This window comes from Grus americana, chromosome 7 (genome assembly GCF_028858705.1).
Source record: "Grus americana isolate bGruAme1 chromosome 7, bGruAme1.mat, whole genome shotgun sequence".
Lineage (NCBI taxonomy): Eukaryota > Metazoa > Chordata > Aves > Gruiformes > Gruidae > Grus > Grus americana.
In genome coordinates this window covers 6,828,861-6,848,112 of record NC_072858.1, presented here as the reverse complement: position 1 = coordinate 6,848,112, position 19,252 = coordinate 6,828,861, and the positions used below count along the sequence as shown (strand labels likewise).

The 19,252-nt window shown below is 43.8% G+C and overlaps 1 protein-coding gene across 6 annotated transcripts in view; it reads left to right on the top strand.

Annotated features, from left to right (window-relative positions):
- GRK5 (G protein-coupled receptor kinase 5) overlaps window positions 1–19,252 on the top strand; it is a 170,922-nt gene that overhangs the window by 102,000 nt on the left and 49,670 nt on the right. For 4 of the 6 annotated variants that reach the window (XM_054831415.1, XM_054831416.1, XM_054831417.1 and 1 more), the window contains exons 3-4: window positions 4,868–4,980; window positions 13,576–13,653. In XM_054831415.1, the coding sequence (XP_054687390.1) occupies window positions 4,868–4,980; window positions 13,576–13,653 (191 nt within the window). Of the gene's footprint in view, window positions 1–4,867; window positions 4,981–13,575; window positions 13,654–19,252 lie in introns of those variants that run through there. The other 2 variants (XM_054831419.1, XM_054831420.1) reach the window with 2 other exon arrangements.

Sequence of the window (19,252 nt, the reverse complement as noted above, 5' to 3'; positions counted from 1 at the left end):
CTCTGAGGGTTCTCTCATATTCGAATGCTTTCTTCCATGAGTTTAGGGAAGCTTTCTGTTTTTCTGGACTAAACCAGGCTAGAGGAAGAGAACAGCAGATAAATAATAGACTTCAAACAATGTCTCTTTGAAAGATTCTAATTCACCTTAAAGCAAAAAAAAAAAAAAAAAAAGGAAGGGAGGATGAGTGTCATTGAGCATTGAGCCATTGAGCACGAGCAGGAAAAGAACAATTCATCCTTCCTACACCCACTTTGGGGTTTCCAGGTGTTAAGGAGGGTTTTTGTGATTTTTTGTTTTGGTTTTTGTTGTTGTTGGTTTGTTTGTGGTTTTTTTTAGGCAGCAGAATTACATTGCATTTGGATCTTACTCAGTTTTAATCCAAGGTGAATTAATGCCAAGGAGAGCAGAGATCCAGATGCCAAGTCCAAATTTTCCCGTGCAGCAGCATGGTGCACGTCTCCTTGGCAATTCTCCAATGCATTTCTTTCAAATATCTTCTCATGGGATTCCAGTATGTTAAAAAGGAAAATAAAATGCTACTTAATAGATAGTACATAAGTGCAATCATTGGCCACACCAGTAATGACCAAAAAGCCAAAAAGTTGTTCCTGACTTTTGTAAACTTGAATGGGGAGATTTAAGCTGAGCTCATCCCTCCCCACATCACCTACAGGAGGAAACCTCACCAACTGGTTGCAGGTGTTGGATTAGTAGCCCTTAGACACCTGCAGTTTACACGGAATGGAACAGCATCAGAAAAGACTGGTTTTCAGCTGAAAGTCCCCACCCAGGTTTGTAGCTCATCACTAAGCCATCAAAACCCACAGATAGGTGGCGAATGGAAAGAGGAAGGGGGAGCTGGTCTCTCTGCAGACCGCTGTTTCTCTCCAAAATTGCTAAGCTGGTATTTTGAGCCAGAAAAATTGCTAGGTATTTAAGTGGGAAATTAAGATGAAAAAATATTCACAAGGCATAGGGAGTTTTTTATCTAGTTAAAATATTAGAATTTTTCCCTTTTATTTGAAAGTCAGAGATTTTATTGGCAGCAACTTTCCTGTGTTTTGTTTTGCGTTTTTCACTTCATGGGTGACATGTTTTGATCAGTATGAAATTTTACTAATAGGACTATTATTCCTAGGTGAGTGCTTAGATATTTTTCAGAACCTTACCAGAGTATCGGCCAGGGAACAAATTTGACCATAGGCTTTGAATGGTGATGGCATTTTCTGTATGCAGGTGTAACTATTTTGGTATGTTCTATGTACTGGATGCTCTTTAAAGTAGTATTTCAATATATAAGCTACAAAGTAGAAGGAAAAATGAGTCAGTGGAACTTAGAGTAAATGTTATTTGTCTTTATCTTATGAATGTTTATGATGGCATTTTATATAATGCCTTTTCTATATTAATCTGTGTCGTTACTCTGTTAGGAAGATAAAGAATTCACTTGCATGTGCACTATATTTGCCAATGATATTTTCTAAATAAAGATTTGGTAGCAGTGAGAAGTGACTGCTTTCCTAGGGCTTTGACCCACCCAGCTTTTCACCCCCGTTTTGGGTGACTTTGCAGGTGTTAAGATTGCACTGAAGTCAGAGGATCTGACTACCAAAGATATCTCTCTCAGAGCCGTTTTAGTTACACTTCTTCATCATCATAAGCATATGGTTTCACTTCCAAGTGTTTAACATTTCCATTTCCTCAGGAAATCATTCTTTCTATTTTTTAAACTTTTGAAACTGGATGGATATTTTTACTGGCAGGCGGACCGAGCGCGACAGGACGATTAGCCCCAGCCCAAGGGAGCTCCTGGCTGGGGTACCCGGTGGCTCTCCGTCCCCTCCCCTCCCGCGGCAGCTCCTCTCTATCCCCTCCTCTCCTGCAGCAGCTCGTGAGCACGGCTCGGGGTGCTTCAGCCAGCTCTCCAGGGTGCAGCGCACTGTTAAAACACTTCTGCTTTCCATTCTGTAATAAAACTATCCACTCCTTTTTTCTGCTTTAGCTGAGTGAGGTGTTTTTCTTTCTTAGTTCACTCCAGGATCCATGCATCCCAAGAATTAGTTGAGACTCCTTTAGCTGACTTAGTGAGGCCAGTGGCAAAATCTGGGCCTAAAAAAATATTTTGTGTCACCTACAAGGAATGAAAGCAGTTGCATCATGTATTTATTGTCTGTATTGGTATATCCAGCACTTAAACGAACATGACCGAGGAGTGGATGGCTCCAGGGAACAGCTCTGGCTCTTGTGTTTTCAGAGATTATTTCTGGTATTTCCTTTTTCCTCATTACGAACGGGTCACCCTTCTCACGTGTTGGCCAAGTTATGTACCGTAGGAGGAAGTCTGTGCTCGTGTCTTCTTTATGTTTTGTTTATCCACATATGTAATAGTGTTTAGCTCCCTGTTTTCTTTTCCTGCTATGCTATAAAGTTCAGTTGGATATGCAATTTGTACGTTTATTTAGCTGATCTCACTAGCCCTTTTGTTAGAAGAGCATCCTCTGCTACAGTGAGTGTCACCATGTCATAACAACTTTGATAAACTAACTGCATTTTGTACAACAAGCGTTGTCACCGTGCATCAAATAGTGCTGTATGAGAGAAAATATAGGCCAAACTAGCTGATTAATGTATTTGTTCCTTTGTGTTTTATTCTGTTACAAATTCAGACAGTTGCATTTTTTTTGTGCTGCTTGTTTCAGAGGAGGAAGTTTGCTGTGGGTTTGGGCTTCTGGAGGAATTGAGTCCTGCAGCCAGGCAGGCTGGGTGGTACCGATATTCAGGGTGTGTATTTTATTCATACCCTCAGAAGACTTACTTAGTCGAGGTAGCAGAAAACAGCATCGGACAGATGTAGTTCAGCCCCCACACCTCCCAGGAGAGCTCACCTGAGCTGTACAGCCTCTGGCTTCGTGCTGGCCTCTGGGACATTGCGAGCTGCTGTTTCGATCCACTCAGGCTCTTTCCTAACTGCTTTGCTTACCTTAGCATTGTGCATGTCTGCACATTCCTTCAGCAATTACCTTCTCACTAAAAAAAGCTACCTGGTCAAGCAGTGCAAGCTTGTACCACGTGCAAGGACACCCCAAGGCTTCTCAGCATCCAAGCGAGCCCGCTGCCTTTCTTGCCATACGTGTCTGTGTCGTGGTGTTCCATGCTGGAGGCTCCAGCTCGTGCAAACAAACCAGTGCCGTTGGCTTGCTGCTGATAGTTAGGTGGACTGAAGGTCAAGTTAGGATTTACGCAGTGATTTCGATCCAGTTTTATTTGCTGGAGGGTATCAAAGCATTGCAATCTTCTGGATAGATTGAGTGATACCCTGATCCAAAATGGACTGGCAATACCAGCCACAAAATGGTGCTGTTACGTTGTACCAGACTGCTTCTGAAGACCGGACCAGAGCAGGACCATACTGAATTAAAAGCACAGTCCTGTGTCTCTGTAGGTGCTCCAGAGGCCAGTTCCTGAAGTACAGCCATAGCTGCACACAGGCACAGCACTGGGCAAGCACCCTCCTTCCTCTTACAAGAGGCAGCCTTGGATGCTCCTGCCCACCTGCCACCCAGCTACAGGTCAGCGAGTCCAACATCTCCTACAGCATCTTCCGTTTGGGAGAGATGTCCTGGTTTTGTGCAACGTGGTCCGCAGGGCATGACCTGTGATGAGCGAGCCGTTTGGCTGGGTGCCTCCATGGCAGACCGAGCTCCATCACGGCCGTGGGCCTGAAGATGTTTTCCTTGGAGTGGACGGAGCTGAAGGGTGCAGGGGGACAAAGCAAAGGGGGAATAAAAAAACATTGCAGGAGCGACTGCAGGCCTGAGAAAGAAGTAACCAAGGCACTGACAACTTGTGTGGGTTTAGTATGTCTGTTTTCAGTGCTATGTTATGTGTTTAGAAGCTGGTTGTTTCCATAATAACAGCAAGTGCCATATGGCAGCGAGGAGGGTGGTGAGAGGAACGCTCAAGGAAACACAGTATGTTGTTTGACATGTGTGTGCTTCTAGAGGAATAACGTGTCTTGAGCGAGTACTGCTGCTCCAAACAGGCTGGGGGATTTGCCATAAAAATATCCAAAGCCCTCGTCATTTGTACTGGTGCAGTGCCAGTTAATGATGCCTGCCCTTCTCCCATGTTCTCCTGCAGATAGTCCCTGTGATGGGTAAAGGATCTTTTGCTTTAATGGGGGTGATGGTTCTGGGGGCACCAGCACAGAGGAATGGCATTTAAACATGGCGCTTAAGGGGAAATACACTTCTGTAAAGGAGCGCTGTGTGAAACTGAAACCAGCTAGATGCCATATGCTCCATCCATTCGTTAATGCTCAGCGAGTACATAGCAGACATTCTGAAATCTTTGAAAATACATAGTTTGCAATAATTGTTTAGTAGAGAGTGGGTTGAACATTTCCAGAGATAAGGGGCACTTTAGTGCATATCTAGGAAGCATCCGGGAAAGGTCTCCACAAATTCCAGCTTCTCCTACCCTTTAATGTATGACTCACATTTCAAGGACTTGTAATTTGCTCCCCACATTCCCACAAACACTGCCAGTCGGAGCAGTACCTTTGCAGAATGCCCATATTTCCACCACAGAAAAAAATGAAATTATTTTTTCATAATAGCTGAATGGCTTTTGTGGGACTTTTACCAACATCAGCTCTATAAAATTGAGCTTCACTTGTTTGAGTCTTAAAGCCATTAATCATATTTGTATTTGGATACCTGAAATGTGGTGGCGGGGAGAAGGCGGCAGTTCTGATTTGGGGTCATAGTTCTGCACTCACTTGCAATGCTTTAAACTCCTAATCAACCCAAAGGCAAAGCTCTTCTCATTTTCATGCTTCTCTTCTTCTCTTTATTGCCTCTAGAGAGAGATTACTGCAGCATATGCGAAAAGCAGCCGATCGGAAGGCTTCTCTTTCGGCAGTTCTGTGAAACTCGACCCGAGCTCGAGTGCTGCATTAGGTTCCTTGACTTGGTGGTAAGTCAATTCTTGTGATATTTTGGGGTGCTTCGCAGCGCTCTCCTGACAGAGAGGACTTCCCCGACCCCAAGAAATCACTGTTTCATGGGATGTGATTTTGTGCCTAACACACCTGAGCGAGCAGCGGATGGGGCTGACCCCGTCAGCATCCCAGCATCGTTGGTGCGGAGGGGCAGCGCTGCACGCGGGGTCGGTCCCAGCCTCGGGGAGCACGAGCCACCGGAGTGGGAGAAGGACAGGCACCCCAGGACGGTGCTGGCATAGCTTGGCTTCGTGTCAGCGCACAAGCAGCTGAGCTGCTGTGAGTAATGCTTTTTGATGTGGGTGAAGCCTGCAGTGCTGGGAGGCACTGGGAGGAAAGGGAAGACTGACAAGAGAGGATGAGGAGTATGCTAATATTAATGTCTATCTCTTACCAAGCCTTTTCATCGGTAGACTTCAGGGTGATTTACAAAGGACATCCCGATTGTTATCCTGGTTTTTCAAATAGGAAAACAGAGGCACAAGGTATAGAAGTGACTTGGTTGAGCTCACCAAGAAACAAATCTGCTCCATTTTCTATTCCAGTGAGCTACCAGTTAACTCGGACACTGAGCAACGCCCCCCAGCTCTGGGGGACCTGACACTCTTTCCCAATCCAGCAGCACTTGGCCCTGTGTAGTGCCAGCAGGAGAAGCTGTTCGTGGTGTAAAAGTGTCTCAGTGGGTTTCTTGTTGGGAGCCTGCAGCCGGGTCGGGTGTTGATGAGCCAAAATGCTAAATCGTACCAGAGAGGAAGATGAATTTGTCACTGCTGAGTGCGAGCGTCCAGGGGACTTCGCTCTCTGGCTAACACTGACAGTCAAAAGCAAAACTATGCATACCAACAGGAATAAAGGTTTTTCTTTTGTACTGTGGTGAAGGTACTCTGAAGAATAGGGAGATGTGAGGATTGCACTGAAGTTGTAAAGGTAAGGGTCTGGAAGAGGACATGTGGTCACTTAAAGTTTATGTATCTGCAGCAAATCTGCACAGAAAGTGTTGGATAAAGTCCCATTCAAATCAGTTTTCGCTGGTCACAACTTCCACCTGATCTTCCTAGCACTGGTCGAGATTTCCCCCAGTGAAAGGTTTGGCCATCAAGGTATGTGAAAGTGCCACATCTGACAAACGCTCTGTGCAGCTGTGCTGAAGGCCGGCAAGCTGGAGGACATTTCAGGTAGCCTGGGTGTGTTTGTCCTGCACCGATCTGGCATCTCTTAGTGAGACGTCTGCCACTGATGAAATGTCACGTGCTGGTCTGGGGGGAGGCACCACTGCAGAAGTGCCACAGAAGGTGTGATGTCCACAGCTCAGAGGGGATGGATGATGGCCATCCCTCTAGGAAGCCGCAGAAATCCTCTGGGAGACAGCCACAAAAGTCTGCTTCCATGTGGTTTTAATTTCAGACAGAAGAGACAGAGCCGTCCTCAGTTTGGAGAGAGTTAGCAAGGCCCTGTTCTTTTCTCACGCCTCATTGCAGCGGTAGGCGTCACATTTTGGTTCCAGCAGCACCCAGGGGCTGTGGAGAACAAGCCCACATTGTGTGAGCCCTGCACACGCCTGGCAGCAGCCCTCAAGATGTACCGCTCGAGCTGACAGCGGTAACAACATCTAGGCTAAAGGAAACATCACTGTCCCCCCCTCCCAGTGCCACCAGCCCCGGGGCACTGCATGATAACCTTCCCTGCAGCCCTGCCTGCAGCCTCTCCCAGCCTCTCCCAGCAGCGCCGGCTGCTCAGCGCACCTCTGCGTGCACGAACTGAGGGCACTGGGTCACTTCATTCTCCCGAAGCCCTGTGGAGCAGCACCAAGCACTGAAACTCCATGTCCTCCCAGCACCCGTGCCGTGCAGGTGACACCAGTCCTGCAAAAGCTTGTGGTTGGACTGGCTTTGTTTTAAAGCTCCCTCTCCGAGCAATCCCCGACTGCTATGCTCAAATCCTTTTGCGAAGGCGTGCTTTGCACCCACACTCGGGTTGCTTTCGCAGGCTGGAGCTGCCCCGTGTACCTTCACTGAGCCAGCAACCAGTTCCCAGTTAGGCTCAGACTGGCAGTACGAGGATTTCGTGAACAAAATGCCTGGCTGTGTGGAGGTTTGAATATTTACTCTTTCTCTCTTCTTTTTCATGCTAATTGACAGCAGTCTCCTTTGTTTATTGATTTCAAATTCTGTACAGGCTTTCTCCCAGCCCATGAAAATCCCTGTATTAGGCAATATTACAGTCAAGCGATGCAGGCCATAGCTATTAAATTGGATGATTGCTACTGAAATTTGCCCAGCAGGGTCACGCTGTGTTGAGTGAGTAGTGGGATTCAGGCCAAGTCCTATGTTAGGCAAAAAAGTCCCATAATGAGACCAGAAGTTTGACTTTACAGCCCTATTCTGAGACCACCAGGAATGTGAAACCTTTTGGAGACCACCTGCTGTAACAGGCCCCAAACAGAAAAAGCCAAGACCCTCCATTTTCTTTTGACTTAGTTATTTTTCTAACATGAGATGCAAAACTTAGCTTTTGTGTAGTATCAAATAAAAAGAAGAAAAAAATAATAGAGGAAAATATTTAGCTGTTCATGAGAGGCTCACAGAGCTTTTTCATTTTGGGATCCTGGGAGGAAACCAGAACCTCAGTCAGACACTCAACAACCTCCCAACAACCTCCATTCCCATACTTACACGAGACTAAGTTTTGCAAGCTCTCTCTCACGGCTTTGCTTCCAAAGACTGGTAAAACCAACCAGACCTTGCAGACTGGACCATGTAAAAAGAAAAAAAAAATCCCCTCTTTGCTGGACATTTATTTCAACCGTTAGGTGAAATACCTAACCTGGTCTGATGTAGTCTCCTGCGAATCTACTTATAGCAACTTTTGGGTTATTTTGTCTGTACAGTTAAACAGTTGTTTGACTGCTTTCTGCAGAAAAAAGTATTTTGCGTCATCAAATTCTGCATCCGTGTAGGTGCGTATCTGTCGATTCCCTCTAAAACTTGTGAATACCTTGGCCAATTTCAACCCATAATTGAGATTAAAGTGCTCGGAGACAAAGTTTTTACATGTTTTCTGAGAACAGTAATTAGCCACAATCTATCAATTGTAAAACAGACTACAAAGATATGTGGTTTGTAAGCAGCAGGCCCCAACATTAAATGATAAAAACGATAAAAATGAAGAGACGCAGAGCTTTGCAGTGCAGCGCTGGTGGAGCTGTGGGCGGTCGGTTCCCACCGCTGCTGCCGGACCACTCAGCAGCCATCAGCACGGCTGTCTGTCTGGGAAAAGGGGCAACAACAACCCCTTCTCCTGGGCAGCGCGGTGAGGCTATAAGGACAGAGAGCCATGTCTTATTATGGATATTGTCCAAACAATTTCATGACAGAGGTCCTGTCCCGACTAGATGAAATATCTAGTAAGAAGTACCGACGGCTGCAACTTGTGCCTCTGAATGCATCGCGTGCTTATCTGTGTGCACGTAAACACAAAGATCTCCCATGAATAGTTCACCAAACCCTTATGTAGCCATTCAGATGAAGAAATTATGCGAATGTAAACTATTATCATTAAATGGAGATGGTTTATGATTAAGTCAGCTCCCCTATAAGCCCTTAACAAAGAATTCACGCACAGCCCCAAAGCATGCTTTGCTGTGCTTACAAATATTTTAGCGACTTCATACAACGTTGGAGCTGTTGAAAGACAGCCATTAAAATAAAGCATTAGGGGATACGTTTCCTGTGCTGAAAGGCAGATCAGTGAGCTGGGAATCTGCTAGCAAGACGCGTTTCCTTCCCCACAGCCCGTGCCTCCAGCACAAGAAGGCGGCAGTTCAGCGGCGACCTCTTCCCACGTTCCCTTCTCAACAGCACATTCCCGGGGGTGCCGGCTCCTGACATTTCCCTCTCCTCTCCTCTGATTTTTGTGTGCCATTATAATGAAGGCTTTGGCTTCTGGACTCACTTTCCTCATCTACTCACATTCATAATTTTTTTTTTTTTTTTTTTTCCAGGGGAGGATTTTTAACATTTTAATGTAGACCAGCTTTAGATTGGCTGGGGGAGAATGTGGCTAATTCTGGTCAAGGAGAAAATAACTTGACATTATTTTCTCTCTAACCTGTATGATATTATTTCTTTGCATTGGAGTCACACAGAAATACATTCTCCAGAGGAAAATAGCACTGCTGCCTCTCCAGGTTGTTTCTGCTTGTACTATCCGGCCACTGGGGCCAGGGGTGAGAGCCACGATCTCCTCAGGTGGACTCTTCAGCTGAATGCTTCACTAGACATTACACTTATCTGGGGTAAAAGGATGAGCAAGCATCCATTTAATGCCATTTGTAAAAACCCCGTCTCACTGTTAGGGAGATTTCGTTTGGTTAAGTCCCTTACACGGTATATAAACCATCTGTGTATGTGTGTCTTAAAGCTGTTCAAGGCTTTTTCCATCAGAAATGCCAGTTTGTTGATATCAACAAGCTCATTAACCCAAAACGTGTTTTTAAACAGTTAAAAGGGGTCTTTTTGCCCTGCGTTTAAATATGAAAACTGTGGTTTCAAGTTCACTTTTCATTTAGAAATGTGAGTTATTATGAATCCCAGCTGTTTGGGTTTTGCCTTCCAATTTTCAGTCACAGATTTTAAATCTCCAGTGGAGGCAAGTGCGGGAGCTGTCGCTGGAGCACAGAGTGATAGCAGGGCAGGGCTTGGAGTCCAAGGTAGGAGGGAGCAGGAGCTGGAGCAGAGAGGTGCTGGGGGTAACAGAGGAGGGAGCTCAGAAAGTGGAGGTGTAAAATTGGGACCAAAATACCAGTAGCCTCCTGCAGATGCCCAGAAGGTGACTTCACTGCTCCTGACTTATACCAAGAAGCTGAAACCACTCTGGTGGGAGTGTCCGTTCCCATCTCCATCTCCTGGTGGTACAAGAGACTGACTCCCGTGGCCATGCCACACTCCCGCAGGCAACCAGCAGCTACCTGCTGTGGTAGAGTCCTCCCAGACCTGCAGAGAGATCCCTTTGGCTCCATTTTTCAATTTTCACATACTTTTAAGCCATACAGTTTCAGGAGCTCAAAGAATATTAAGATGAAAATCAAACAGTAGGTAAAACAATGTGTCAGAATTAAGGTTGCTGATGCGAGACCCCGCTGGGTCCCCGTGCCATTGCACTAGTGATGCTCTCCATCGGTCACAGGCACCCTCCAGCCCCCAAATCTCTTGCTCAGCCATCCCTGAGCCCACAACCCCGTCCCACAGCCTGCCATGGGCTGGACGTTGCTCCCTTTCCCAGTGCAAGTGCGTTCTCCCATCCGACCTCGCTCAGCCCATCCCGAGGGTGGCTGCTCTGAAGGGAAGGGTGCTTCACACACCCGTGCCCCCATTCAGCCAAGGTTGCTTCTAGGGAAGTAAGTACTACCTTCAAAACAGCAGCCAAAAGAACAGCTAGCAACAAATGGCGGCCAGCCCACATCCTCTCACCATTTGGACTGAAGGATCCAGGCCTGACTCGCAGAAAGAGACTTCCCTGCAGCTCGTCCCATGCAATCAGGGTGATCATAAATCTTCCCCTCATTTATAAACTATGAATAGGGCCCTGTCTGACCTAACTAGGGCATGGAGAAGCTATTAGACTTCAGAGCAGGAGCCTTGAAACACATGCCTGGAGTCATCAAAGGAATAATGGAAAATATTTTGTTCCACATGGATTTTAATAACGATATTTCTAGCAATTAGGGATTTGCAAATTGTAGCTGTGCTTTTGAGTATTGTGGAAGAAGGGGATGTATCTTGTGATTTAAGCACAAGACTGAGAGTTGAGGACCTTGGTACATGTCCCAGGCATGCGGAAGGGTGGGTATGGGGAAGTCACTCTGTCTCTCTACACGGGTAATTCTTCCTGTAATAATGATCCATGGCTGAAAGTGTACCACTATCTGTTGCTGAACAGCTCAAAAGTGGTACTGAAGGGAGAAATAATAATGAACTTAGAAACAAAACGAAGCGGGCTTCTAGTACTTGAGGTACAGTGAAATCAAAACTGTTCACAGTTGGAGCTTATGGTTCCTTCTCACATCCTCACTTGTCTGTCACTTCCTACCTTCACCACCACAGTATAACATTTCCTGAGAATGTCAAGTGCAAGTATAATTAAACTTCCCTTTTATTCCTTCCCAACTATCTTGAGATAGAATTAGATACTCTGTATATGTATGTGTGTGTGCATTTAGCTCTGCATATGTTGGATCCCATCAGGAATTGCACTTCAAAACACTAATTCCTGCTAAATTTCTGTCTTCTGGTCTGACCTGATTTGCTTCCTGTTGTACAATTTGGGTGGGATGTAAATGTAATAACGTGTCTGTGGCAAAAGGACATTTTTTGACATTCCCATGGTGTGCTTCAGATGGCAAATAATGACTTTGAATCAGGTTTTATTTACTAGGGAGCTAATATATTACCAGAATCCAGAGTCTAAAAGCAAATGAATGAGACAGAAATGCTCATTATTGGCTAAATTGTAAATGGCACTGAATGGAGGACTCGGAAGATCTCCCAGATGCTTCCATGCCGAGGCAATGCCAAGGAGTTCTCCTTTCTTTGCAGTCTTCTGCACAGTCAGTTACATTTAAGTACAATTATTTTCTTTTATTAAAACACATTGTTATTTTATATGAAAAATGCCTAGTTTGTCTGTGATCCTAACCGTAAACTGTAAGGTCCAAATAAGATGCAACTTTGACCTTTTAAAAAATTGTTCCTTCTGTTACTCTTGCCATTGCTTTATCCCCTAGCAAGGAATCATGAGGAAAAATGCTGTTAAGATGCTGTAAACATTTGAGAGTGTCTGTGCTTTAAGAGCTGAAATGACCCATTCTCAGATACTGTCTAAAAGGACAGGAAATTGGATGAAAGATATTTTTAAACCCTTGTATTAAGTTTTATGAGAACGTAATCAGTTCATCCCCAAAATGGTCACTAAAAGAGAAGTACTGCACTTGTGGATTTTAGCTTTCGGTGTATTTTTCATCAGCAATACAGGTTTCTCTGTTATTTGCGGTCATTGTCATTTCCCAAACCAAATCAGATCGTAATTCTAGATAGTTAAAGCAACCTGCTATGTATGTGTATAAATATGTAGCTCCAGACTTAAGCTAAATCAGCACTGGCCAGATAGCTGGGTAATAGCATTATTACTATATTGTGGTTTCATGTCATTCCTAGGTCTGCTTAGCTAGGGTATTCGTTACAGCCTGCCTCGGGTTTATTGCATCAAGCTCGGAGCAGTACATACGTCTTCCAGTGGGCAACAGTTCTGAAATTTGCTCTTCCAAGTGTTTGCCAGTTCAGTCTGATTTACCTTTTTTTTTTTTTTTTTTAAACTTCCTCCTCATTTATCATCGCAGACAGCTTGTATTGGACCAGGTTACTTAATTGGTTTGGCAGGATTTTCTGGGATCATTTCTAATACAAGCAGTCATAAAAACTGTTAGACTGTCGTTTCTTTTTTTTTCTTTTTTCTTCTTTTTTTCTTCTTTTTTTCTTCTTTTTTCTTCTTTTTTCTTTTCTTTTTTTTTTCTTGAAAATATTTTGATCCTAAGGCTAAAGTTTTGTATCCTGGGCAGTGCCAAGTGGGAATGTATCTAAGAACTTCTTGTCATTTAGCCACCGGAGTCCCATGCGGCGTGTGTTTCCTTCGAATGCCTGCCATGGATCCAAAATTTTAACTGAAGTGATTAATGTCTTCATGGTGCACAAGTAATGCTTCCTTTGTTTCTTATGTAAACGTTGTCCTGAAACTCATCAAAAGTCAGTGATGCTACAATACATAGAATAGTCCCAATTTTAAAATGTAGGTAAACTTTGTGTGGGGGAATGCAGTGCTCTCTTTTTTAATGCACCAGGGAACTCAAAGAGAATTTTGCCTATAGTGTCTGTTCCTCTAAATGGTCTCTTGTTTTATCTCAGTCCCCAGAAATCGACTCTTAGATCTGCCTTCTGGAGGGACTGAGTCAAGGATCTCTAAAAGTGATGGACAACTCTCTCTGCTTTGCAGAGGGATGTGTTAGACCAAGGGGATGTGTTAGACCAAGGTGAAGACGTAAATAAATAGGAAGGACACCTTTGACCAAAAAGACAATTTACTGAAGGAGCTCACTTAGTGCTTGAAATACCACTGTGCAAAGAATTAACAAACATGGACTTTCTCTGCTACTCAGAGAAATAATTTTACTTTCTATGTTCACCTTCCCTTTGAGCAAAACCAAATAAAGTTGCCGTCTGTCGTCACTGAATGCTTTCTGAAAGCTAGCTTGGCAAGGCTATAAAATATAAATGAATTAAATTTTATTGGTGTTAATTAAGAGACATCATCTCAGAAAATGTACAACTAGTTTTGGTCAAAATATAGTGGAAGATTTTTAATAGGATTGTGTGTACAGTCTTTACTTCCATCAAAAAATGGTATTTATCCTTCAGATTTTTCAGACAGAGCGTTCCATTAGGGCCACATCCAAAATGAAGTTATAATGGTGAAATATGAGTGCAAATATTGACTTTTTTTTTTTTATATATCTGTTCCAGGCAGAATATGAAATCGCTCCAGATGAAAAGCTGGGAGAGAAAGGAAAGGAAATCATGATGAAATACCTCACCCCAGAGGTAAGGGGCAGCCAAAGTGGCATTACCAAGGGAATGCTGCAAAGCACACCTTTGCTAAACCAGGTTGTTAGAGGCTTTGTAAGCCAGACTCCTAAAATTTATGGTGGCAATCTCCAGTGAATAAACCTACGAGTCTTATACAAACAGTCAGAGAGAAAAAAAATTGTAATCCAATCCAGAAATTGACTTCTAAGGATGAACTTGAGCTTACCAGGGGCCTAATTCATCTGTGGATGAGCGGGGGGCTTCTCTGGTCTCTTCTCGGTGTGCAGAGCTCTACATCTGTGGTGTAACGCAAGAGACCTCAGCTGTTACCAACAGATGCCACAATTATTTCCTATCCAGCTCAAAAGAGGTGGTGGCATTTCATATACTGTTGTGTAAAAAGCACCGGCAAAAATGGTCTTTGGTAACAGACACTGTATTTTGGTACAAAAATTCCCATTCCTCCACCACCACCATTTGCCACAGGGTAACCAGGGACATGCAAGACTGACATGGGACAGCGTGGTTTGGAGCCGAGAGGTGCTACCACCCCTTCTTGTTTCCACCTCTGTGGGTTCCTGAGTGTTTCATCTCCAGGTTGTTGGAAGGAGAGGAGCCCATGGTAGCAGCTGTGTCCACAGGGTGGCACTCCAAACAGAACTACAGATCTGCTGCGGGAATTTTGGACGGGCTGCACTGGGACTAACCCTTTCCTTGGGGGGGGGTTAATCATTTGCTGACCACGTTTACCCTTTGCAACAAAAGTAACTGCCAGTAAGCAATAAATATCCAACTTCAAACACAAGAACAACCCTAGGGTTTTCTTAAGTTGCTTTCATAAGAGTAATCAAGATTTACAATTGCTGCTTCAACTGTTTTACAAGAGAAATACATTTGACCTTCAGGAGAATTAATTGCATTTTTGGAAGATGTCTTTCTAAAGCATTTAAATGGTACAATATGTTTTGGAGGTGCAGGGGCAGAGCAGACCACTTTTTTTCCAGTCAGTCATTTTCCTACAATAAATTTCAATGCATACTTTCAGTTATCTCAGGCTGCATTTTGGGATCTGGTTTCATTTACTGAGCCTGGCTAGTTTCACGTGCAGCCATTTAGCACTGCCAGTATGAGTTCCTGCTGCCCATTCATTAGGGGCATGAAGTTCCCCTGCTTTTTAAATCCACCAAAATGACCATTTGTCTTAAAATTTCTGTCAACAGAAGAACAAAGGACAAATACCGAGGGAAAATATTTCCCACTGCTCTAATTCTCATCTGGAAATGAAGAAAGGCATTTTGCTGATAGCAGGGCTAGTAAAGTGTGAGAGGGATAGTATTGCTTTGTTTCAGATGGTCTTGGTACAGGTTTCCAGAGACCAAATCCCTTCCCTGCTGTCCTGTGGCACTCCTGCCATCCTTGTCCATTTGCCAGGAGCCCCATAGTGCAGCAGAAGCACAGGGAACAGTTTATTGATGTAAGTGAATGTGCAGTGAAGACTAATCTGAGACCAGTTGGTTCTTCATCAATAAAAAGTGGTGGTGGTGCAGGAAGGGAAATTACTGGGACTCCAGAGCTGGAGTCTCCATTCTCTGCCATGCTCTGCACTTCATATTTGACCTGTGTACCTGGTTTCTCAGTCTGTAAAATGGGCACAGGGTATTTACAGTCTGTTCTGAAACTTTTCTGGTATTTGCAAGTTACCTTAACATCTTTGGGCAGAAGGAAACACAAAGTTGTGCTCCTTCACTTGTAATCTAAAACTGCTTCCCTGGTGGTGGTGCTTTCATGTCTGCATTGGTCTCGCTGCACTTTTTTTTTTTTCTTAATGGGAAACTTCTGCTTCTTTCCAGAGGGGTGTTTAAGCCCTGTTTAGCAGAAAATACTTCCTAGAGGCGAGGTTGACTGTGCCATAGCAATGGGTTGAATACTAGATTCTCTAACAGGTCTCCCATGCAACAAATACTTAAAAAACTAGAGCAAGGCCTGGATTAATTTCATTTCTTTATAGATACTTAAATAAGGTACCCAAGTTAGGAGTTCAGATGGCCTACTATCCTTTCTTGTCAAGAAAGAGAAATAAGAATCTCCAAAGGACAGATATGAAGCCAGGTTAGATGCTTGCAGTCAAGAGGGATGAATCCGGACCCAAATGTCTTAATGGAATATCATCCTGGCCAGCAAAGAAACCTTCTTTTCATTAGGAGCTGCATTTCTCCATTTAATTATCAGTCTCTTGAAAGATACAAATTGCTCCTGATTCCAAAGTCATCTGCCTTCAGAGGAATGCTTCTTTTAAGTAGGTGTGTGTCTGTGCTTCAAAGAACCTGATTGTCTTGATACAAAAATAGTGTGACATACAGCTTGACTGATAGAATAAAATTATAGGTTTAGTTCTTGGGCAGATAATTCAGTCTTATAATGTGAGGAGTATTTTTCCCAGAGTGCAGGATCAGAAGCAAAATGAAAACAAAAAGTAGACTTCATGCTCTTTAATATTTATAAATGATTTTTAGTTCTTGCTTAGATTTTTAAATGTCATACATATTTAACATACAATGTGTCAGTATATCATCATTCTAAAGTGCATTCATTTGCATAGGGAACATGCACTTTATTTAATAAAACATATACTACTTGCACAGCGGAAAGGAAAAGAAAACACTTCGCCAGATGAGTAGACATCACACCAGTACTTACAGCCTCACGTCACTCACACAGCCACTGTCTACAAGATGGTGCTACACTGTGCACTGTAGTTAGCAGACTCAGACATGTGGGAGCAGTGAATTCCCACGTGGAGAGCTCTGGGTGAGAACATTCAGCATCAGCCCCTAGGCTGCTAAACAAGCTCAGCACTTGACGAGATGGTTGAGGGAGGAGGCGCTTTTTCAAGTAATCATGATTCAGGCTCTTCACAGCTTTAGCATACTGAACAGCCCCTGCGTGCTCACTGGGGAAGTTGAGAAGAGGTCTAGTAGACTTTTGTTCTGGTTGACACCAGGGGTGGCATGAGCAGGTCGGGCTTCCACCATCTCCCCGACCTACAGGCAACAGCAATGACAAATTCTGAATGTGTCTTGGCACCTGGAAGGGAAAACAAGTGGTTTAGGCCTCTCAAAGAAGTGGCATGTAGGAACAACTTCCCTAGGAATGTGGTAGAGTCCTCATCACTGGAGGTTTTCAAGATGCTATTGGACAGGGTGCTAGATGATCTCATCTAGGCTCCCTTTCCCATGAAAGGTTGGACCAGATGATCTTTTGAGATCCCATCCAACCTCAGCTGTTCTATGATTCTATGTACTCAGGTTCTCATCTAGGAAAACATTAGTATTCCTTCTCTCGCCTAAAGTTCGTTGAAACATTCATATCCAACACGCCATTCTGAACTATTTGATGAGAGGGACATGTAAGGAGTACATGTGATCTTCATGCTGAGGATGCAAAAATACAAGCGTTTCCATGGCTTCCTTAGCAGCATCACTCGAGTGGTGACCAGGAGAGTGAAAACCCACAGAAGAGGTGTCCTGTAGCTGAAGACGCCCCCCCCATCCTTGAAACATGCTCTGAAGAATTGTTAATATACTTCTCTGAGGAGGTCCAACTGTGAGCCAGCTACTCTTCAGGGGCTATGTGGGATGAGCACTGGTGAGAGGGCCTTGTCCATTAAGAGAAAGAGACCCAAGGAGGCATGTGCCACCTTGACCGATAGGAGGAAGAGACCCAACGAGGCACGTACCACTTCAATACTGTAATCTGAAAGGAAGTCCACCTGGAGGCTGCCTTTGCTTAACAGGAGCAGCACAACAGTTGCCACACTGGTGAGATCAAGGTTTCTTGACTCGAGCCTTGCTTCTTCAAGAGAACCTTTAACAGTTTCCATGAAAAAGGCACTTAAAGCTGCCTTCTTGACTTAATAAGCCCGTAGGGCAAAAGTCCAACCCACAGGAAATCTAAAATTTCTGAGGTTGTGAAATATGATGGTAAAACTGCTCGAATGAATTGGTCACAAATATTTCTTTCCTGGCTTTTCCTAATCTCAACAGTGGAGTGGAAATGTTTCAGGTTTAGGTTCCAGTTCTCTCTGTAAATGGAAAAGCCCTCAGTGCTTTGTGGAACAGTTGAGTTAAACCGAACCCAGCCTGGCTTCATTACCTGGCTGCTTCTTGTACTGAAAGAGCAAAGAGAGATGTACTGGTTTTTAAATTAGAGTTTTGCATCTCCATGCAGCATTTTTGCCTTCCTGCCTGACAGCTGCCATGCCTTACTCTACTAAATCACCAGCCCGTTATTTTCTTTTTCACGATAAATCACCTTGAGATACTTTGAGAGACGCTATATAAAACTAAATTGATTTGAAATGGCTCTTAAGACAGTCTCCATATGCCATTATGGTTTATATTTGGACTCAGCTGGCTACTAAAAATGTTACTGAATAGGATGTCTAATGTGTATTGTTATCTCCATTAATATACTTCACAGAATATGAAGAACAGCAACAGCACTAGTTTTCTTATCTGAATTCCTGTTCAGTCTCCTTTCCTCCAGGAAATACACAGAATAAAGGCCATGTTTGCAATTTCTTTCTTTGCTGCAAGAGGTTAGCTGGGCATAGCAATAACCTCCTTACTCCAGTCTAAGGCTAGCTATGGGTATTTTGCTAAATGAAAACATGTCTTTGTCTTTATGAACAATTATAGGATAAGGAAGGGAGGGAAAAGTCCCGTGAAAGGGAAACTGGCTGAACAGCAGTGGCTGTCCTTCCACTGTCTACTGGCTAAAATGTGCTCTTCTCTCAAATCAGTTCTATATGGAGAAGAAAACTTCTATGCAATATAGGTGAGGTGAAATTAAAATGGTATATGAGCCCTTCTGCTGGACAAAGCCATGCAGCTGTGCCCAGGCTCCTGCTCACAGACACCCTCTGTCAGCTCTGTGCATTGACAAAGAGTACTTTTCTTTTTGCACACTATTGCTTTAATCTTGATGCCGAGGATCTTTTCCTTCAGTTGCTCTCTGCTTGAGATTTCCTTCCCCCTTCTTATTTTCACCACCAAAATAAATGCAAACTTCAGCACTTGCGCTTCTGAGTGAGTCATCTTCGCTGATCACTAAAGCCTTCCATCTCCCATAAGGAAAGTTTCATGTATCACTTTTTAATGATTCTGGCTGAATCCTGGAAGGGCAGGTTATATCGTACCAAGAATTGGATTCAAGTACTGAGACCTCTTCCTCTAACTGTTTAGTTTTACTAAATGCCTTCCAGGGAACATGTTATAATTAGGTTTTGGAATGGCCAAAAAAAAAAAGCTGAATGTCACTGTAAGGGAAGCTCTGAAAGAAAGAAACATTAAGCTTCTGTAAAGCAATCTGCAGAGTTTAATACGAGACAGAGGCTTTGTGTTTGAAAGGTGAACCTTCAGGGACTTTTTTCTACATGGTTACCTTTCTCATATAAATTCAGCTTATATCACTTATATCCAGCGAGTCATCTCTGTCCCCCTGTAAGCTTATTATCTTGCTGATAAAAGGGCAACACAATATCGCTTTTCACTGGCTGCAGTGCATGGTCCCTTAAGGCTTGATCCAAGAGTTATCTCCACAGCTAGTTTTCAAA